Here is a 22271-nt window from a genome sequence, read left to right as displayed (position 1 = left end):
GAACTGAGATGTTCCTATGAGGGGCACTCCTCTCTGCCCAAAATCACAGCCCACAGTCCTGTTGAGTTCTACATACAGACAGCGTTATTGCTGGGGCCTCGGAGGGCCCCAGAGACTAGAGGCTCACAGTCAAAGATCCAGGGGGTTGAGTCCAAACTGGCGGAGCTGCTCCTTGTGCCGGGCGTGGACGGCTTGACGGCTCTCAGTTTGGCCGAGAGCCAGTCCAGGCTGTCCTGCAGACACCAAGCTTCAGATCTCAGGAAGGGAGAGGGCTGGCTGAGGGGTGTCCCAGGTTGGTCTGTAAGCTGTCCTGGACAGTGTTTTCTCAAAGCTCTTATTCTTAGTGGGTAGGCATGGTTGTATCCCCTGAGGATAGAGCAGAGTTCCCTACGGAGATGCTTCTTTTCCTTCCCCCTGGCCTGTCATTGTCACATTAGCTGGGATTTTTGGGGGGGTGCTGGGCACTGGGATGGCTGGCCTTCAGAGGGTAGGGCTTACATGTAAGATTTCCTCGTACTTGGCCTCCATGTCTGCCACGTGGGCCCGAAGCTGAGCCAGAGATCGGTCCCACTCTCCAAGGGCCTGCAAGGCCTCTCTCTGTGTAGCCCTCAGCCTCCCTTTGGCACATCTCTGGGGACGGGGGCAGAAGGAGGAAAGACGACAGGACGGTGACACTCTACCCTTGAACAGAGTCTCCAAAGGGACCCAAAGAGCAGAACTTGAGTGGGATCATTCCAGACTTCCCCAGAGCCATCAACTTTCCCATAGTTCCTATAAAGAGCTGAAATATACCATTCAGGTAGAGTAGAGAGAGTGGGCTTGGGACAAGAGATCTGAGTCCCAAATCTGGTTGTCATTTACTACTTGTGTAATGTCTGACATCTCTCTCTCTGAGACTCAGTTTCTTCATCTTTATAGAGAAAATGACCCATACTTCACAGAATTGTTGTGAGAGTTAAATGTGATAATGTATGGGAAAGCACCTAGTAGGCAGGAAGTGCTTCATAAATGCTGACTGCATTTAAATGTGAGATAAGGCAAAGATTAGGAAAGGGGCTCAGGGCCTGCATGGCAGATAAGCAGCTCTTGGATATCTATAGCTAAAATAAAGCTATTTTAGGATAAGAAAATTTGAGGCCAAAATTGTGGAAAATCTGTGCACCATGCTAAAATTTTTCAACTCTATCCTGTTACCAAGATGGAAGAGAACAAAAGCTTATATATATATATATATATATGTACACACACACACACACACACACACACACACACACACACACACACGTATATGCTTATTTAGAAGCTCTCTCATTTATTAGCAACTAGTTATTTAGGACCTACCATGCATTAGGCCTTGAAGATAAGGAAATAAGTAGTTAAACAGTTTCATTTAAGCTTGGTTTCATTATAAAAATCAGCCAAACTGAGCGGGAATATGTTTTGCTTATGGGAGACATGGCGGCGGTGGAGAGTGAGAACTGGATTTGGAGACACCACTGAGAGAGGGAAATGGGGTGAGAGACTTAGGTCTTCTTCTTTTTTAAAAAAATTTTATTTATTTATTTATTTATTTATGGCTGTGTTAGGTCTTCATTTCTGTGCAAGGGCTTTTTCTCTAGTTGTGGCAAGTGGGAGCCACTCTACACCGCGGTGCGCGGGCCTCTCACTATCGTGGCCCCTCTTGCTGCGGAGTGCAGGCTCCAGACGCGCAGGCTCAGTAGTTGTGGCTCACGGGCCTAGTGGCTCCGCGGCATGTGGGATCCTCCCAGACCAGGGCTCGAACCCACGTCCCCCGCGCTAGCAGGCAGATTCTCAACCACTGCGCCACCAGGGAAGACCAAGGTCTTCTTCTTATAGCTTAAGATTTTTTTTTTTTTGCTGTCCTGAACCATCTGCTGCAATTCTCAATGGTGGGAAGGTCAGTGGGGAAAGCAATATGAGAGCTTAGATTGCAGTCTTCTAGAGAAGAAACATCCTAAATCCACCTCTTCAGTCTGGGCAGCAGCAGTGATCCTCTGAGAGAAAGGGCTTTGAGGGTGGGGAAGCTGATCTAACTGCTCCCGAAGGCCCCTCACTTCCTCCTCCAGCTGCCTGCTGTGGGTCTCCGTCACGTCCTGCAGGGTGCAGCACTGACGACTCATGTCTGTGGTGGGGATGGTAGGTGGCCAGGAACCCAGGTGGGGACAGAGGGATGGAGAAAGGATGGGAAGTTGTGAGTAGGGAGGGCTCTGCTTGGTCCAGTGGGGCAGATACATAAAGGCCTTTTGGTTCTTCTTGTGGTGATTCTGAGAAGCTGGGGAAGGAGCTAGGAAACAAGGTCCCCTTCCCCCCTGCCACTCAGGATGGGGATTCAGGCCCTTCTCTCCACTCAGTCCCACAGGATGAATGAGATAAAGGCTGTGGCTGCGTATTGTAACCCACACAGCATCAAGCGTGTGGCATGGGCCATCATGGAAGGCCCCTGCCCAAGATCCCAGAGGCCTTTGTTTGGTTCCTTCAGGATTCTTGTGGCTGGGAAGGCTGAGACTAGGCATGGCAGATGCGAGTCCTCCTTGTCTCCCTACCCAGCAACCTCTGGCCCTCTTGGGTGTCCTCTTCCAGGCCCCTGTCTCCTGCCCACCTGCTTAATCAACTGCACACCTGCATATATGGCCTTCCCTTCACTCCAGGCCCCCTCCAGTTCAGCCTCCAGTTCTTGTATCCTCTGCTTCAGCTTGTCTTCAGAAGCCTTGGCTTGGCAGGCCTCATCCCTCCACAGAGCTGTGAACAGTCCCAGAGCAGCCCTCAGGACTGGCTGGGGACCCCACTAAATCAGCCCTGATGGCCTTGATGGACTCTGCCCACCTTTGGAAACCTGGCAGCAGGCTGCCAGTCTCTCATTGTCATTCTGGTGTTTGTATTTTTCCCCCCTAGAATCCTACAGGCTCTTCGTTACTAAGAACCACAAACTCCCTCTGTGTTCTGGCTATGAAAAATAGCTGCCTTGGGACTTCCCTGGCAGTCCAGCGATTGGGACTCCATGCTTCTACCGCAGGGGGTGAGGGTTCGATCCCTGGTCGGGGAACCCTCATTCCGCGTGGTGCGGACAAAAAATTAAGAAAAATATAGCTGCCTTTATCAGCCCTTACTGCCCACCGTTTCCTCACAACCCTAACTCTTGACAATCTTTTTCCACTAGGGGATGGTTAGAGATCAGCTCAGCCCTCTACCGTAGCTCCAACCCTTCAAGCTCCCAGGGGTACAGAAATGCCCATTGTCCCACCTCTATTGCCCCCAGAACTTCCACTCTTCTTACCCAAGTGGTCTTGGAGCATCTCCTTTTCCAGCAGTGCCAGCCTGTGTATGGATTCAGTCTCCACATCTGCCCTGGCAAGATGGCAGAGCCTCAGCTTGTCAGGATCTCAGCCTTACCTACTCCCCTCCCATCCTCATCCCACACCCTGGACTTTTTTTTTTTTGCAGGAGATCTCAGGACCACTAAATGAGGGATCTCTGATGGCAAAGTCTAATGAGTTCACTGCCCAGCACATAGCAGGTACTCAAAAGATGTGTAATGAATACATAAGGAAGGCACAGAGCCAGAGGGGGCTCAGATGGGCATGGGTGCTGATTTTCCCACTTCCCCAGCTCCATGGAATCTGGATGCAGATACGAAGGAGGAGGGTCAAGACAGCTCCGTCTTATCGGGCAGAGGGCTGAGTTCTCTCTGGAGGACCTCTGCTCGGTCTCTGAGCCAGAACGTGGAGAAGCAGGGGGCACTCACCTCCACCCAGCCTGACTCACCAACAGCTGCATTCCTTTTCTTCTTCTGTGTCCCAGGTTTTGTCCCTTTCTCTTTGGTCTTAGGTCATATTTCCTTGCTGTCCTGGGGGAGAGAGGGGACTCGTATTTAGGTCTGGACAATGGAGATGCTTACCTGACCCCTAGACTGAACCAGGAGTCTCAGGAGAATTAGTGTTCTAGTCTCCAACTCTGTCTCTTATACTTTTCAGAAGCTTCTGTTCTTGGTTTCCTTGGAAACTTAGGCAAGGCTGAGGCCACTGGGAAGGATGGAGTTGTTTCTCTCTATCGGTCAGGTTCTGAGTACAGAAATCATTCCTCTCAATCCTCTTTCAGAGAAAACAAAGCTCAGTACCTGGTCCCCTTCCCTCTTCCCATCATCCTTACCCTGCCTCTTCCTTTCTGCAAGACCCTCTCTTGCCTCTGTCGTGTCTCCCTGTGGTGTGACCCACTCACGAGGAGGGGCAGAGAAAAGGCCCAACGATCTAGGAGCCAGAGGAGGAGACTGGGTTCTGGGAACCAATCCAGAGTGGCAAATTTCTGTCCGGGGCGGGACTGAGAACTGGAAGGTTGGGTTTCTGGAGGCGGCATGTTGTCTGGGCAACTGGGAAACATGGTGTTCATAGGAAGGTAGAAGGGACTAAATACAAAGCTTAAAATACCAAGGTCTCAGAGGGCCAATACTCTCCTTATCCCCAAATCCTAAGTGTAGTTTGAGGAGAAAGGGCTTTGGAGCCGATCATCTATGATTCACTTCTCTGTAGCACAGCCTGCAATTTGGAGACTTACAAATTACAGATTTACACATCTGAAATAATGCTGTTGTGCTGATACAGAGGAAAAGGACTGACAGTAGCCATTTTGGGCAATTTACACATCCCAAGGTCTCATCAGCAAAATGACATTCTTAGGTTTAAAACTGAAGCTCTCCTTCAGGAAGGCACTCTGTGGTGTATGAAGGAAAGAAGTGCAGAAGAAGGTGGTTGAGAGAGTTTCCCCTTTCAGAGAAATGAGACGCAGAGGAGAGGTAGACCCAGGACCCCAGGGTGTTGACATAGAGAGATGCAAATGGAGAAGAAAGGGCACTGGTTAGAGATAGGAGCTGTGAGTTCTTTTCCCCTCTGTCCGGATATGTAAACTTGAGCAAGCCATTTAAACTTGCTCAGCCTCAGTTTCCTGGTCTTGAAATATTTGATTTTGGGGAATTCCCTGGCTGTCCAGTGGTTAGGACTCTGCGCTTCCCCTGCAAGGGGCACAGGTTCGATCCCTGGTTGGGGAAATAAGATCCTGCAAGCCACAGCGTGCGGCCAAAAAATAAAAAAGAAATCTTTGATTTTGTAAATCTTGAAAGGCCTGGATTTCCCCTGGGTATTTACAGGACTATCTTCTCTCATTGTGACTTAATGTATTGCCTCTTTTCCCGTATTCCTGTCTGTGGTTGACTTTCAGACAGGTGCTGAGAAAATACCTTGCTTGGCTCTCTGCAGTACTGAGTTGGTTGGGGCTCCCTCTAGTGGACTTACTTGACCTTCTACTGAGTCTCCTGCGTTTTTCTTTCTTTCTTTTTTTTTTTTTTTTTTTTCCGGTACGCGGGCCTCTCACTGTTGTGGCCTCTCCCGCTGCTGCGGAGCACAGGCTCCGGACGCGCAGGCTCAGCGGCCATGGCTCACGGGCCCAGCCGCTCCGCGGCATGTGGGATCTTCCCGGACCGGGGCACGAACCCGTGTACCCTGCATCGGCAAGCGGACTCTCAACCACTGCGCCACCAGGGAAGCCCATTTACTGCCTTTTTTTTTTTTTTTTTTTTTTTTTTTTTTTGGTACGCGGGCCTCTCACTGTTGTGGTCTCTCCCGTTGCGGAGCACAGGCTCCAGACGTGCAGGCTCAGCGGCCATGGCTCACGGGCCCAGCCACTCCACGGCATGTGGGATCTTCCCGGACCGGGACACGAACCCGTGTCCCCTGCATTGGCAGGCGGACTCCCAACCACTGCGCCACCAGGGAAGCCCTTCTGCGTTTTTCTATTTAAATTATTTACTGAGCAATGTTGGGGGGTTGCCCCCCACTTAGGAATGCTTCTTACTGGAGTCATGAAGAGTTGGAAAAATAAATCTGGGGAAGGAACAATGACGAGTGGTTTGCCCTGGTCAGCAGCCCTCGTCCCCCACCCCCTCTCTCCAGCCCTGTGCTATTGGGAGCCTTGTTGTCTGTCTGTCACTGGGATCTCTGGACACCATACTGGCTAGAATGAAAACAGCAGAAACTTCAGGGCTTTTCCCCTTGCGGATTAAGGGAACTGCAGACTCTTTCTTTAGATATTTCTATCTCTGTCTTCCTCAACATTTTTTGGTCATTTTTGGTCAATTGCCTGTTGTCAGGAACAGATCTGAAGAAATAGCCGTGAGATCTGGGGGAAAAAATCCTTCCTCTAGGGAGCAGGCAGATTCAGGCAGAGGCTGATGATATTTATTTGTCACCTTCGTGGCTGCAGGGTACCTCTCTGACCCCGGGGACATTTTACAGAGTAAAGAGAAGAAGCGGCCTTGTCCTTCCCGTTGCTTACTGTTCCTGTACCTCAGTGTCAGATAACCCTGGGCACATCTCCCAAATCGGAGATTTTTCTTCTAATCTTGAAGCATGTTTTTCATTTATTCCCCCCCTCCCCCCAGAACCCTCTCTCCCTGAGTAGGAATGCAGTAGAGGTTCCTGTCCTGGTCCTTCCCTTCATCCAGAAGCCTGTTTGAGGACTTTTGAATAGAATAATTAGTGTCTCTGTTGTGCTGATGCACGGAGTCCCATATTGAGGACAGAAATTACAGAGTATAAACAACATATCGTGTCTCAGAAAAGCATTTAGTTTTCAAATATATTCAGTCAACCGACTTTCAGGTGCAGAGAGGATGTGGTTTGGGGCGAAGGTGAAATGGAATAAGAAAATTGCCACAGGTCACATGATGTGATACAAACTGAGCCAGCTGTAGAATAATCCAGGAATGAGAATGACATTGTGATCAACAATTCAACCTCCAGCACATTATGAAAACAAGCCAAGTGAAAATTGTGAAAGAAAGGCCAATCTTTCTTTCTTTCTTCATTAACCTCAGTTCATAAGTGAAAACAGGAACGATCATTTCAGCACAACTCTGTCTTCCTTTGAATAGGATCCCTTCTGGGGGTTTTAAAGAGATACAGAGGAGAGAAGCGTCACCCTCTCTACTTCATTCAAATGTGAGACAAATATAGGTCATCATATATTAAAAGAAAAATGGGACTTCCCTGGTGGCGCAGTGGTTAAGAATCTGCCTCCCAAAGCAGGGGACACGGGTTCAAGCCCTGGCCAGGAAGATCCCACATGCCGCGGAGCAACTAAGCCCGTGCGCCACAACTACTGAGCCTGTGCTCTAGTGCCCGCGAGTCACAGCTACTGAGCCCACGTGCCACAACTACTGAAGTCCACGTGCCTAGAGCCCGTGCTCCGCAACAAGCGAAGCCACCACAATGAGAAGCCCGCACACCACGACGAAGAGTCGCACCTGCTCGCCCCATCTAAAGTCCGTGCGCAACAACAAAGACCCAACGCAGCCAAAAATAAATAAATAAAAAAGAAATATGGCTTACTACAGCAGAAAAAGAGTGCAAATTTTACAATTCCATTCTATACAGACCATACTGAACATAATGCAAATTGGAAGCCTTAAACCAAGCCAGAGATGTACAATGATGATGTACATTGTGAAGATGACCTACAAGCTCATACACAGCTCCAAGGGTTAATTTCTTAACCTATAGTCCATAAAATCTAGGATTTGACTACGAGGGGAAAACGTACCCTTGCATGTCTATAGTGTGCTAGGTACTGTGGAAGACCAAAGCCGATAAGACAATATAGTATAAATTAATGTGTGGCAGGTGAGAAATAGATGGTTATGGAAATTTAGAGGAGGACTGTCTGGTAAGGAGGACAATATTTGAGTTGAGGATAAAAAAATGGATTGGACTTTAGTAGCATTCTTTAGGCAGAGGGAATGCTCTGAGTAATAGTGATGAAAAAAGAAAGAATTGTGGTATTTTGTGAGTTGGTGAGTCACCCAGCAGGGGATATATGTACTGGAGTAGTACAAAACTGCAAGGTAGTTTGGAGTTAGATCATAACTGCTAATTTCATTCAGGAGGCAATGGGGAGTGTTTAAAGTGTTTTGTTTTGTTTTATGCTGTCAGACCTATACGTTAGGAACACTGGTCTGGTGGCAGCATGGATTGGAGGTGGCAGGGAAATCAGTGAGGAAGAGGTTTCAATAGACCAAGGGAGAGGGAAGGAGAGCCTGCAACAAAGGGTGGATGCACTAGGGATGGGAAGTTTTGACAATTATCTAAGAGCTTTGCCTATATGTTTTCTTTAGACGTTTTAACTCTTTCTAGGTAGGAATTGACTAATGGAAATTCTACTGATAGGAAATAATAATTTTGACTCTGCAGTCAATCTTAGATACAGGCCATTGAATTACAGACAAGGATATTTTTTCCCCTCTTACAGGACTGTTTGATAAGCTTAATTCCCTAATCAGTCAAGAGCTTTGTAGAAGAGCTAGGTGGGGAATCTAAGGAGGAAGTGAGTACTTATTGAGACACCAGGGCCTGCATACTCCCAAAGCAGAGGCTCAGAATTAGCAAATTGGGGCAGGACACTTCCTTCTTTGGGAGAGAGGTTCTTTTTTTCAAAGTTTTCAAAGGAACTTTGAGACTAGAAAAGTGGAAGTGACTGGGAACCGCATTACTGTTCCCTGGGAGGAGCGAGGACTCCTCAGGCCAGGGCTTGAAGCTCAAGGTTTCCGTGGTCAGGGCTTGATGCTGGCAGTGCCCACCTGTGGTGCAGTGTGCTGCGCAGGGGAATCTTAGGTACATATTCAATTTCCAGAAAAGGAACTTGTGTTCAAAGCAAAAAAAGGGGTAAGTGTTCTGTTTTCAGAAGGGTCAAAGGGCCTGGAAGAAGAGCTCGAGGCCTAAGTGTCTCAAGCCTTTCTGGGGTCTAATCAGGATGCAACAATCTGCAGCATTCACATTCCTGTCCTTGGTCCTGACTTAACTAGTTTAAAACACTAAGGAGTGGGGAAAAATTTCCCTTTTTCTCCCACAGTGTTAAGAAGCAAACAGCTTTAAGTTCAATTTCCTCATTTGTCAGGTGTGGGGTAAAGACTTGAAGTTCAGATTCTTTCTATGGCCACCTGTCTTAATTTAAATAGCCCAATGACCGCCTCCAGGAGGGTCATCCCACAACCCACAAGGAACACGGAGGGCTCGGCTTCTGCCTAGTGCGCAGGCTCCACGTTAGACCCCGCCCCGCCCTTTCCCCGCTCCTCCAGCAGGGGGCGCAGCGCGAAGGTTCTGCCTGGGCTGCGTCCCCCCACCTCGCGGTAGGGGCGGGGGAGACGGCGCGGAAACTTGGCCGCAGCTTTCCGGGAGCTGTGGCTCGGAAAGGGGTGGCGCAGGAGGGGTCGCTCCCCAGTCCCGACGCGGCCGCCGGCTCCGCGCGCTCCTCCCTCCCCCGGGCTCGCGCTCTCTGAAGGGGCGCGCCCGCGCGGACCCACGCTCCCGGCGCCGCCCACTCCCCTCCCCGCGACCGCCCCTCCCTCCGCCCGGACGGCCGGCGGCTGTGACGGCGGCGGCCGGGAGAGGCCCCTCCTTCACGCCCTCCTTCTTTCCCTCACTTGCAGCCAAGCGGAGCCGGCGGACGCGGCTGGGCCCCTAACCCTCCCCGGGCTATGGCCGGCAATGTGAAAAAGAGCTCTGGGGCCGGGGGCGGCGGCGGCTCCGGGGGTTCGGGCTCGGGAGGCCTGATCGGGCTCATGAAGGACGCCTTCCAGCCGCACCACCACCACCACCACCACCTCAGCCCCCACCCTCCGGGGACCGTGGACAAGAAGATGGTGGAGAAGTGCTGGAAGCTCATGGACAAGGTGAAAGGCCTGCAGAGGACCCGCGGGAGCAGGGGTGGGCGTGGGCGGAGGGGCCGAGGGACGGGAAGGAAGGGACAGAGGAAGCTGGGGGAGGGGACGGGTCATGCGAGGCTGGGGAGGCGAGGAGCTGGGGTGACGGGGCGCAGGGGTGGGGAATATGGGGGTGGGGAGGAGACCTGGAGGATGGGGGTCGGCGGTGGGGGAAGGGCTGCGGTTGGGAGTGAGGGAACGTTGAGATGTGTGTTTGGGGTTGCGAGACAAAGATGGGGTGGCGGCTGGGGTGAAGGGTAGCTGGGGAGCCACCAGGGAGGAAGTATAATGGGGGTGCAGAGTTTGCGGCTCTGTGTAGGGTGTAGGGATGTGGGTCACGGAATTGGCCCCGGGAAATAGGAGGGAGGGGGTGAGGAAGAGCGCTTGATTTACCGGCTGGGACTGTTAGCTGGGTGAGCTCTGACTAGGGAATTAGGTTTACGGGCTCTGGTTGAGAGACCTGGGGTCCTGACAACTCCGCAGGCAAACTGTGCTCTAGGTGAGCGTATAGTTTTTGTTTCTGTTTTTTTCTTCTCATTAAGATGCAACACCAAGAGAAAATAAATGGGGGGTGTTTAAATGAGCCAAGGAAGGAACTTTCCTCCACATCTAGCGCTGGCTCAAGTTTTTCTCCTCCAAAACATTGAATGGGATCCATTGCTGGTGCTGAGATAGATATGCACTGATTAAACCACAAGTTCTGGTCATAACCATTATTTTAGGAGAGATATGTTGACTGAGCGGGTTAGGCAGCAGATTCTGACTTCTTCCAGAACTTCCTCCTTACACACACACTGCTTTTCGTTGGGTTCTACTTTTTTTGGTAATAGAACTTGACTCCTTATTATGGAACCTGACTTTAAACTTGTTAGATGAGCTGCTTTGGTTACTTTTTTTTTCTTTTTTTTTTAGGCAAGTGTGAAAAATAACCCCACTTTAAGTTTGGCATTTGAGAGAATTTTACTTCCTTATAGCTGTGTCTGTATAGTGAAACATAGTAGTTAGTCCCAAGTATTTAAAAGTGTTTAAACAGTCTAACGGTTTGTTCCAGAGAATTCACTATTTCCTTGCTATTTTTCACATTTATTAATAACTTATTTTTGCAAAATTCATTCTGCAGATGAAAGGTGATTATTAGAAGGATCAGGCATAGACTGTAAGAGAAGGGTGTTATTTCCTCCAGAGTAAAATTGTTTTTCTTTGGTGCCTCTCTGGGCCTAGGTTCCTCTTCAGTAAAGTTCTTCATGGATTGTTTTGCACTAGAAACAGCTAATAAAAGTGACTGTGAAGCACTTGGCAAATATAAATGTTCTATATAAATTCTTAGTAAGTCCCGTGTATGAGTTAGCACTCCTGTAGTGCATACCAGTGGTTTCAGAAGCTACTTTTTCACTGCTGGTTTTTCTCATGTTAAGTAATTGGTATGGTAATTAATAAACAAGTATTTGTATGTTGATTATATTGGTGTTATAATGCTAATTTCATTATTAGAAATTGTAATAAAACCATTAAAGAAAGTTAGGCATAAAGGAAATTTTAAATGCATTGACGCCTTGAAAATATATATGGAATATATTCAAAAGCCGAAGATTGTAGGTTTGCATTTTAGGGATTTAGAGTTAATGACTTAAAAAGTTTCTACTGGAATGAAAAAACATTTGCATTTCTAATGAGTTTCTCATTGTATCAACATGCGATGTATCAAAATCATATTGATTAGAGACCTCTCCTTAAAAATAATAAACTTTTTATCAAACTTTTGAGTCTATGTAACGTAGTCCTTAAAATAAGATTTCCCCTTAAGTCTTTCTCATTCATCTCTTTAAAGAGTGTGTATTGAATTATGATTTCTTCTGCAGAATGTTTAATTATTTGGGAAGTATAAAGACCTCTCAGTTTTGAGTCAATGCTTTTCAGGTTTCGGTAGTTTCAAGGAAAGTAGGCTTCTAGCTTTTCCATTCTAGCATTGGGAAAGGAATGTTTTATTCTTGTGTTGCTTGTTTTGGAAAATGATTTTTAGTACTTTTTGCCCCATATCACATATTACTGGTTGTGCTGAAATGAAAGTAGTTCTTTCTGATGTATTAGTCCAGTAGGTTCATACTGCTTTCTAGATTTTCTGACTAATTCTGTAGTGTTGTTAGACTGCACCGTCTCTTTTACTCTTGCTGTTTAGAGCATAGATGTTCTCTTTTTTCACTTTATTGTTGAAAGCCTTAAATGTATCACTAACCCTTCTTGACTTCATGCCATATGATATAAGTGGAGAAGAACTTAGTGTCAGATCTATAGATGTCCCACACATTTATTGACTTTAGCTCTAAGTCACCATCTCATATCTGTTTTAACCTTGTCGTTGAAGCTAGGTGAATATTATCCCAGCCTATTATTAATCAGTTTATTGGTTTAGCCCTGGGAACTGTCTCCTCTTCTCCAATATTGGATGTATACGGATGGAGAAGTTGGCGTAAGTCATGGGTTCTGGTCAACATAGGCCCAATTTACTATTCCATTGCAGAACTTAAACTCATTCTTGGAAAAATGCTTGTGCTAGAATGCTTGCTATTAAACAGAAGATGTGGTCAGACTCTAGGTTTTTTTTTTGCCACCTCGGTATATTGTAATTAATATTTGTGAGGATACTTGTATGTGAAGAAAGTGGCTAGTAAGTAAAGAGACAGCAGGGCAGGGGAGTGGAGAGAGCAATCATATAAATTGCCTTGAATGTAAATGAAGAAGTATCAAGGTATTTAATTTAGTAGAGACTCAAAATTCCGTTATGAAGTAGAGTGGGAGTTGGCAAACTTTCTGTCACAGGACAGATAGTAAATACTTTAGGCATTGCTGGCCACATATGCAGTCCTATATTATTTTTTTTTAAATAAATTTATTTTATTTATTTATTTTTGGCTGTGTTGGGTTTTCATTGCTGCACACGGGCTTTCTCTAGTTGCCGCAAGCAGGGTCTACTCTTTGTTGCAATGCGTGGGCTTCTCATTGCGGTGGCTTCTCTCATTGTGGAGCACGGGCTGTAGGCACGCAGGCTCAGTAGTTGTGGCTCATGGGCTCTAGAGCACAGGCTCAGTAGTTGTGGTGCATGGGCTTAGTTGCTCCGCGGCATGTAGGACCAGGGATCGAACCCTTGTCCCCTGTATTGGTAGGCGGATTCTTAACCACTGCACCACCACGGAAGCCCACTATATTCTTCCTGTTGTTTTTACAACTCTTTAAAACTGTAAAAGCTGGGCTTCCCTGGTGGCGCAGTGGTTGAGAGTCCGCCTGCCGATGCAGGGGACACGGGTTCGTGCCTCGGTCCGGGAAGATCCCACATGCCGCGGAGCAGCTGGGCCCGTGAGCCATGGCCGCTGAGCCTGCGCGTCCGGAGCCTGTGCTCCGCAACGGGAGAGGCCACAACAGTGAGAGGCCCGCGTACCGCAAAAATAAAATAAAATAAAATAAAAGCCATTCTTATCTTGCAGGTGTACAAAAAAGGCTGCAGGCTATAGTTTGTCCACCTCTGAAGCAGAGCATCATGCTGGCAGTATTTTAGGTCCATGCTATGTTTTTATTTTAAATTAGCTTATGTTAGTAAAACCTTAAGGTGTTCGTTTTTTTTTTTTTTTTTTTTCCCTCCCGTATGGTACGCGGGCTTCTCACGGCTGTGGCCTCTCCCGCTGCGGAGCACAGGCTCCGGACGCGCAGGCTCAGCGGCCATGGCTCACGGGCCCAGCTGCTCCGCGGCATGTGGGATCTTCCCGGACCGAGGCACGAACCCGTGTCCCCTGCATCGGCAGGCGGACTCTCAACTATTGCGCCACCAGGGAAGCCCAGGTGTTCATTTATTTAATGGACTATAATTTATGGGAAAAATGCTTTCCTTTAAAGCATGGGTTTAAAAAAGCATTGTAAAAAGATAATCCTTCTGCTACCTACCTTCTCCTGCTTGCCCTAAAAAAAAGCACCTTAAGTAACTTCCTGTATTTTGGAAATAAGATGCACTTAATAGAATTTATGAATCGGTGTATTTCATTGGACTCTTTTCTCCCTTTCTTCTTACCTTTCTTCCTATGCTTGCACGCTCACTAAATCAGGAGCATAGTAGTGCTAGGTGTAAATTCTTATATTCCAGGAGATTACATTATAGTGATAAGTGACTGTATGTTCAAAGTGATATGGGATCTCTTAAGTTTAAACATCATGTACATATTTCTTCTCTATCTTAACCTCTGAAGATTGTAAACTCCACGAGGACAGCAACTGTAATCTCTTTATCTCCTGCAGTGTCCAGTCACAAGGCCTTACACAATAGTAAGTGCATTGTAAATATTCGTTAAACTGCTTTGTGTGCCCCAAAGGAATTCTGAAAGGAAAAGGTATGGGGGTGGGAATCATTTTTAATTACATTAAACTTATTTCTTTCTTTCAGTAGTTCTTTGGCGGTATCATCCCTATTTTATGCATACTTAGCCTCAGAGAGGTTATGTAACCTAGTTAATAGGGGAGCTTGACTTGGAATCCAGGATTACCCACCTCCTAAGGCTTAGTTATTTCCTCCATACAGTGACTTCTCAGGTATACAACAAAGTCTTGATAACAAAAGTCATTTTTCAGAAAGTGACCTGTGTAGGTATACAACAGCAATTCTCACACACGCACACACACACACTCTCACACCCGCCATTCACACACTCAGGCAAAGTAGATGTTCTCTTGAATGATGTTAACGTGGTGTTTAACTAGTACCATTAAAAGAAATCTCTTCTTTTAAGTTAAGGGTTTGTGTCTCTTCAAATTATGTGGACTGGTTACTTTGCATGGTTATCATGGAAGTTTGTACACGTTATTCTCCCATTGCACTTAATTCATGCCATTCAGCTCTGATGGCAGCTGTCCTTGATGAAACATCTGCAGTGCGGTGGGGGGCTCTCAGTACAATAAATGTGGGCATTTCATCTTGTAACACCCACCAGGTGGTGCTGGTTCATGTTATTTTTCTTCTAAAAATTGGAAACCCTTTCTGTTGCTATTGTATTAATAAAGTAGGTGTTTATTTTCTGGTAGTCAGCCCCTTCCCAATTTAATTTTAACTCTAGGAATTTTAGTCACCCAGGAATTTGTGATTAAAAATAAAGGTATTGGGATTCATTAAAAAAAAAAGTGATAGCATTTACCACTTTTTATTTCATCTGTCTCTCCCTCCACTAGAGCTCTTCAGGATCAAGGCTTTGTCTTTTTTTAAAATTTATTTTTGGCTGCACTGGTTCTTCGTTGCTGTGCATTGGCTTTCTCTAGTTGTGGCGAGCGGGGGCTACTCTTCATTGCGGTGTGCGGGCTTCTCGTTGCGGTGGCTTCTCTTTGTTGCGGAGCACGGGCTCTAGGTGTGCGGACTCAGCAGTGGTGGCTCGTGGGCTCTAGAGCGCAGGCTCAGTAGTTGTGGCGCACGGGCTTAGTCGCTCCGTGGCATGTGGGGTCTTCCCGGACCAGGGCTCGAACATGTGTCCCCTGCACTGGCAGGCGGATTCTTAACCACTGCGCCACCAGGGAAGTCCCAAGACTGTCTTAACATCAGTTCCTGTGCCTAACACATAGTACGTGCTGAATGAAGTGCAAACATTTTAACAAAGTAAAATGAGATCAAAACATGTTCCCACATTTTCTATGTGATTAATTAGGAGGATCAGGTAGGGAATCTTTTTTTTTTTTTTTTGAGTGTTGAATTAAAGTAACATTTACTAAAAGTAGTTTTACCTTTTTTGGTTATAAGGGTAATATACAGTCATTGTAAACAAAAAGGTTGTGTTGTTTTCATGCCTATTAAAAATTCCCCCAAGGGATGTAAAATTCTCCCTAGTTCCGTATGAAATGTGAGCTCACTGAGCATATCATGTGATTCATGATAGAAATTTTGAAGGGTATATGGAATAAAAGTAGGGTTAGGCCAGGGAAGAACGTAATCTGCCCTGTTCATTTCATGGCTTTGGTTGAAGTTTTTGGTGACCCTTGCTGTAGTACAACCTGTTTTTAATATGTTGTTTGTTGGCTGTATACACATGGGCAGATTGGTCCCCAAGTCTTCACTTTCAGTGGAGTTCATGTTATAGTCAAACATACGGATAATGTTTATACTATGAAAATCACCCCCCTAATAACTAACCTAGAGCATTAAAAGAAAAATGGACTAAGCATTAGTTTGAAAACTGAGTCTAAATTTCAATCACATTTTCCAATGAAGTTGCTAATTCTGATCTTAGAATTAATTCTGATCGTTAGGTTTGTTGGAAGAGGGGGATTATAACAAGCAAGTCATTGTGAGATGTTTTCATGATTAGCACATTTTGTGCTGGAAGGAAATAGGTGGGAGTAGTCAACCAGGAGCACTGGAAGCCAGCCTCAGCTCTGTCCCCACAATGTTCCTTCCTGCAGCAGCTTCCAAAAGGAGGAGGGGAAAGGGGTGCAGTGATGGTATTGGTGGTACACACCCACTGGGGATTCAAGCCCTAGGAGATGGAATGTCATTGCCATAGAAACTCCTAAATCAGCAATGACCCTGGGTCTCCCCTCTGCAACATTTGGGATGGGTGGCGAGTCTTGCTTAGCAGACTCCTCTGCCTTGGGTGCCTTCTTACAGCCACCACTGACCTTCCCTCTTGCTCTGGGATCAACCACAAGAAATCTTAAAATGAGGCCAACTCACTGCTACTTCATTGAGGGGGATGGGATACTAATTCCTGCCTCCTTCTTTCTTAGAGCTACTTTGAATAGCAGTACACAGGTGTAGCACTCTTTGTGAAAAACAATTTATGAACCATAAAATATGCAGAACAAAATGTAAAGGTCTCCATTTACTCTCATACCGCAAAATGACTGCCCTCTCCAGAGGTAACCAGTGTCTACTGTTTGGGGTCCATCCCTCCAGTCCCTTTTTCTAAGCAGCTCCGAGAAGGCTGGATGGATAGCATTGCCCTTGAAAGATTTATGACTTGAGCAAGTTGTTGCCTTTTTAGCATTTACTCACTAAGACTGATAACCAAGTTCTAATAATTCCTTATATTGCTGAGCAGTTTACAATTTCACATCTGATACAGCAAAAATTTCAAAATAATGTGTCTTATGAGAAAGAAACAGATTCAGAGAGTTTAAGTAATAACATAAGCCACCCAACTAATACTTTTGTTTTTTTATGTGGATCTTGAACTGCTGTTCAGACTCTAAGTGATTCTTTTTTTAAAAGATTATTTATTTATTTATTTTGGGCTGCATTGGGTCTTCGTTGCCGCACGCGGGCTTTCTCTAGTTGCGGCGAGTGGGGCTACTCTTCTTTGCAGTGCGGAGCATGGGCTCTAGTCTCACGGGTTTCAGTAGTTCTGGCACGCGGGCTCAGTACTTGTGGCTCATGGGCTCTAGAGCGCAGCCTCAGTAGTTGTGGCGCACGGGCTTAGTTGCTCCACGGCATGTGGGATCTCCCCGGACCAGGGCCCGAACCCGTGTCCCCTGCGTTGGAAAGTGGATTCTTAACCACTGTGCCACCAGGGAAGTCCCTCTAAGTGATTCTTATAAGCCAGTGCCTCTCAGACTTTAACATGAATTCAGATCATCTGGGGATCTTGTTAAAACATAGAGTCTGAGTAGATCTGATGTAGGGCCTGAGATTCTGTGTTGCTGACAGGGATCACACTTCAAGTAGCAAGGCCCCATACCACAGTTGCTTTTTTTTTTTTTTTACATCTTTATTGGAGTATAATTGCTTTACAATGGCGTGTTAGTTTCTGCTTTATAACAAAGTGAATCAGTTATACATATACATATGTTCCCATATCTCTTCCCTCTTGCGTCTCCCTCCCTCCCACCCTCCCTAAAAGGTGTTAATTATTATGTTCTTAAATTTGGAAAGTAATACATACTTATAAAATTACACATTTTTAAGCAAAAGTGGGATTTTTAAACAAAAATGCTTCTAGAATTAAAAATTTTTTTTGCTACATTATGGAGATTATCCATGTTAATACTACATGTAGGTCTCCCTGAATAATTATTTTTTATAAATTTGTTTATTTATTTATTTATGGCTACATTGGGTCTTTGTTGCTGTGCGCAGGCTTTCTGTAGTTGCAGTGAGCAGGGGCTACTCTTCGTCGCAGTGCATGGGCTTCTCATTGCGGTGGCTTCTCTTGTTGCGGAGCATGGGCTCTAGGCAGGTGGGCTTCAGTAGTTGTGGCACGCGGGTTCAGTAGTTGTGGCTCGCGGGCTCTAGAGTGCAGGCTCAGTAGTTGTGGCGCATGGACTCAGTTGCTCTGCGGCATGTGGGATCTTCCCAGACCAGGGCTGGAACCCATGTCCCCTGCACTGGCAGGTGGATTCTTAAGCACTGCGCCACTAGGGAAGTCCTGAATTCTTTTTTTAAGGGGTGTATAAGATTTTATAATATGGATATATATGTTTATTTAACAAATTCATATTGATAGTCTTCTAGGTTATTTCTGATTTTTAATACTAGAAACAATGCTGCAGTGACTATTATGCATTTGCTAAACATTCTTTGGAATAAACTTCTAGAAATGAAATGTACTGGGTCAAAGGAATCATACATTAAAGTTTGAAAAGTATATATTGGCACATTGCCTTCCAAAAAGTCTGCTTTCATCCACAATCCTTGTCTAGTTTGTTGATTTAAATATGGTAGCTGATTCCTAGTTACTTTAGGTGAAAATTACGTTGGCACCTTTTCCACCATCACACTTTCATTAAACATGAACTTTTTGCTGGGTGCTAGGGAGTTAAGGATGACTCAGTCCTCATACTTGCAAACTGGTGATATAACTGAAGGTGTTCAAAGGGACCAGGGAACCCCCTGTGGGAATCATTAGGCAAATCTTTACTTAATCCTTGAGACCAGAGAGGATTGGGACTGGGGAGGGACTAGACCAAGCAGAGAACTCCACAATATCCTAATTCACAGTTGTGCCTTAATTAGGGTCTGACATCCAAAAATGATGCTAAAGTCATTTAATCTCTTGTTCATGCTAAGTATTGGTTTGAAGTTGCACTGATAAGTCTGAGAAGAGAATTATATTTTCCTTTTAAAAACAGAATCCCTGTATAAAAACTGCATGGTTAAGCTGTTAGCGCATGTCGGTTATTTAATTTCCTACATTGTACTGGCTGTATTTTTTTTTCTGCAATTAATGTGATAAATGAAAGTAATGAGATTGGTAATTAGTTGTAAGTGACATAGTGCTTTAAATAAATAGTGTTGGGAGGTATTTGAGAAGTGTTGGGTAGTAATTACAGTTCAAGTCCCTGAATGGGTTTTGATAAATCAGTAATGGAGAAGAGTAATTAGAAGTAAAAGACTTTTTTTTCTTGGAGCCATTATCTAGTGATGATATGTTTCTTTTAAAAAAAGTATGGGTTTCTGATTTCTCTTTGAAAAACTGTCATAAGTTTTCATTTAAAAGCTTCACTGTGTAGTTACACTTGTAAAACTGTTAAATCTCTTCAAATTTCTGAGTTGATTAGTTTCTAAAACTTGAAGCTTTAAGAAAAGAAATTAATTGATCTAACTCTTAATTTATAGAGGGAGAGAGACCCAGAGAGATGAGTAACTTGCCCAGGGTCACATAGCCAGTTAATGTCAGTCACCAGACTAAGACCCAGGTCTCTGGACTCCTACCCTGGTGTCCTTTCTGCTGTACCTCCTGTTCTCTTGAGCAACTGATTCTTTTAAAACTGTAATCAAATTTTATGTGTTTTATGTATAGCTCACCATACTGAATACTTGCTTTTGAAGCTTAGTGCTTATTTTAATCATGCTTTTTAACATATGAAAAAGTTTGAAATGAAAAATGATTCCATGGATAAGTTAAGGTCTACAGAGATAAAAATACTTAGTCATTCACAGTCATATATGCTTATAGTTTTCTGCCTAGTTAGAAATACAATTCCTTAGTGTTAGAAAAGATTCTGTGTTCAGAACAGAATTAGGCATAGGCACTGTCCTCTGTAACTTTTCTGTTTTTAAAAATTTAGCAATTTCCAAACATAATTTTACTCCTCTTTATTGTAATCATAGCACTTTCCAAATTTTTTCTATTGACCATTGAGCCCTTGGCAGAAGCAAAGGGAGGAGCTAGGCCAGTGAGGAAGCTATTATGAATGGAGTATATAGCAGCTGTGCAAGGATACTGTTGGTTTCCCAGAGCTAAGCATATTTCTTTTTGACATTGTTCTGAGTGATGCTGTAAATGTACAGGCAGAAGTAAACAAAAGGAAGGCATTTTTGCTATTGTAAGACTTGGAAAGCAAAATAAAATTGAGAACAGACTAAGCAGGAAAGTATCTTTCGGAAATTTTTTGGTGAATTTTTTACGCTCAGAATGCACATTTGTGCTTTAGAGGTTAACTAAAACTGCCAATTTAACATTCACTGATAAAGGCAGGTTCTTTTGGCTTTTGATGTTTGTTAACTATTGACTTGAATTATTCACAAAGCCTTTTGGAAACTTTTTCCCTAGAGGTTATAAATATTTAGGGAATTTTTTTTTTTTCTTTACAGAAGATTTTAATGTCAAAAGAGTTGCTCTACCTATATACTTACTTTATGGTCTGTGTTAGTGTTAAGGAGTGCTGATTTCCCTGGTCATGTGATTGATTTGTCTTTGAAAGATCTTGAGAAAAGCAGATATTTAACCTACAGTTGATCTTTACAAGGTCACATTCTAAGGAGGGACAGATAACATTTGTGGAACGTACATGATAGTAGTTTGAAAATGCGAACTAATCAAGTGTTTGGGAGACATTTAAAAACTCATGATATTTTAAATCTGTTATGAGGGGTAATATGTTTTTTCAGGTCATTGTCATTAATCAGCGTTTATTTTATTTTATTATTTATTTATTTTTTTTGCGGTATGCGGGCCTCTCACTGTTGTGGCCTCTCCCGTTGCGGAGCACAGGCTCCAGACGCGCAGGCTCAGTAGTTGTGGCTCACGGGCCTAGTTGCTCCGCGGCATGTGGGATCCTCCCAGACCAGGGCTCGAACCTGTTTTCCCTGCATTAGCAGGCAGACTGTCAACCACTGCGTCACCAGGGAAGCCCAATCAGCGTTTATTAATTGCTTACTATAGGTTGGGCAGAGCAATTTTAGTTTAGTTTTGTTGTTGTTGAAAGGAAGTATACCTTTTTTTCCAGAGGTATTAGGCAAATAATGCATTTTAACCTGAATTCTTAATGTTAATGCATTTACCTTTAAATAGGGAGAATATATTATGGGTTGGCATGTGTAGCTCTGGATATAAATGTAAATAATTTGGGGGGAGCTCTGCTTGCTTTGGACCTTTGAAGGAGTGGATACTGTAGTTTTTGCAGATTGTTGGTCACCCTGTTCTTGGGTGGCCTGCTGCCTTTTCTCTATTCCTTGGTTACCAAGTAGTCAGAGACCATGCAGGTTTGGAAGGGTAGCTGTGGCATGGCCAGATGGTAGGAATAAGGGTGTCAGTTTCTGGGAGTCAACAAGGGGTGATGTGAGGTCTAACATTCTGTCTTCAATAGATAATTCCTGCCTAACCTGCAGATAAACCTGGTCGAGTTGTATGGAAATGGGGAGGGAACTAGCATTGAATGTCTACCTTATTGGAAACTCTGCAGTCCTTTCATAAACATTTATTATGAGGTGGGTATTATCGCTGTGTTACAGGTAAAAGAACTGAGGCTCAGAGGTTAAGAAATTTACTGAAGGTAAATGACTGAAACAGGACATTCTGATGTGGCTATTTGGTGTGATCTTGTCAAGATACTAAAACATTTTAATTTTAATTCAACACATAAAAGCTTATATTTTAGTCTTCATCATACTGTCTCCTTGTTAATTCCCTGATACTCCACATCTCTCCCTTAATGACCCTCTTCACCTCGCTCTCTACACTTTAGTCTCACTGACCTTTCTATTCCTCAAATCCAAACCTATTCTCATAGGGCTGTTGGATTAGTTGTTCCCTCTGTTTGGGCTACTCTTCTGCTGATTCTACATGACGGGCTCCTTCCTGTAATTTTAACTCTTAGCCTAAATTCACCTCAGAGGAGCTTTCCTTACTCACTGTGCTAAAGTAGTCATCCAGCATTTTCTTATTATTCTATTTTAATTGTCTGTATAGAACCTGATATTTTTCTTGTTGATTTCCTTTTTGTTGTTTATTGCCTGATTCAGATTCAGGGGTATCGTATTTTTACTTCTCTGTCCCAGTGCCTGACATATATTTGTTGAATGGATACGTTGAGAAAAATCAAAATCAGGTGCAGTCTTCTTAAACGTACTGCCTTCATATCTCTGAATCTGTATCTGTCTAAACCTGTCCTCATTCCCTTTCTTCCTGTTTTAAAGGAAGGAGGTGTCCCTTCTTTTAATGGTATTGGGTGTTTAGTGCTCCAGCTGTGTTGTAGATCCCGTTTTCCATTTTCTTTTAATTTATCTTTTTCTCTTCTCGTTCTTTTTCCATATAAAACATGCTCAGTA

General features: G+C 44.7%; 2 protein-coding genes across 3 annotated transcripts in view; one reads left to right on the top strand and one right to left on the bottom strand.

Annotated features, from left to right (window-relative positions):
• Positions 1 to 129: 129 nt before the first annotated feature.
• DRC12 (dynein regulatory complex subunit 12 homolog) lies at positions 130 to 3847 on the bottom strand (the record flags this gene model as incomplete). The annotated part of the gene is given in 7 exon segments (XM_033861621.2): positions 130 to 188; positions 191 to 233; positions 499 to 628; positions 2047 to 2143; positions 2641 to 2760; positions 3296 to 3361; positions 3784 to 3847. Coding segments are annotated over 7 exon segments (579 nt in total), but the record flags the coding sequence as incomplete, so codon positions are not given.
• Positions 3848 to 9194: 5347 nt separating this feature from the next.
• CBL (Cbl proto-oncogene) overlaps positions 9195 to 22271 on the top strand; it is an 86930-nt gene continuing 73853 nt past the window's right edge. The window contains exon 1 of one of the 2 annotated variants that reach the window (XM_019941767.3): positions 9195 to 9733. In XM_019941767.3, the coding sequence (XP_019797326.1) occupies positions 9539 to 9733 (195 nt within the window). In that variant the 5' untranslated portion in view covers positions 9195 to 9538. The remainder of the gene's footprint in view (positions 9734 to 22271) is intronic. The other variant, XM_073808095.1, reaches the window with a different exon arrangement.

The sequence above is a fragment of the Tursiops truncatus genome, chromosome 8 (genome assembly GCF_011762595.2).
Source record: "Tursiops truncatus isolate mTurTru1 chromosome 8, mTurTru1.mat.Y, whole genome shotgun sequence".
NCBI lineage: Eukaryota > Metazoa > Chordata > Mammalia > Artiodactyla > Delphinidae > Tursiops > Tursiops truncatus.
Note: the sequence above shows the minus strand (reverse complement) of the source record. Positions and strands in the feature narration are given on the sequence as shown.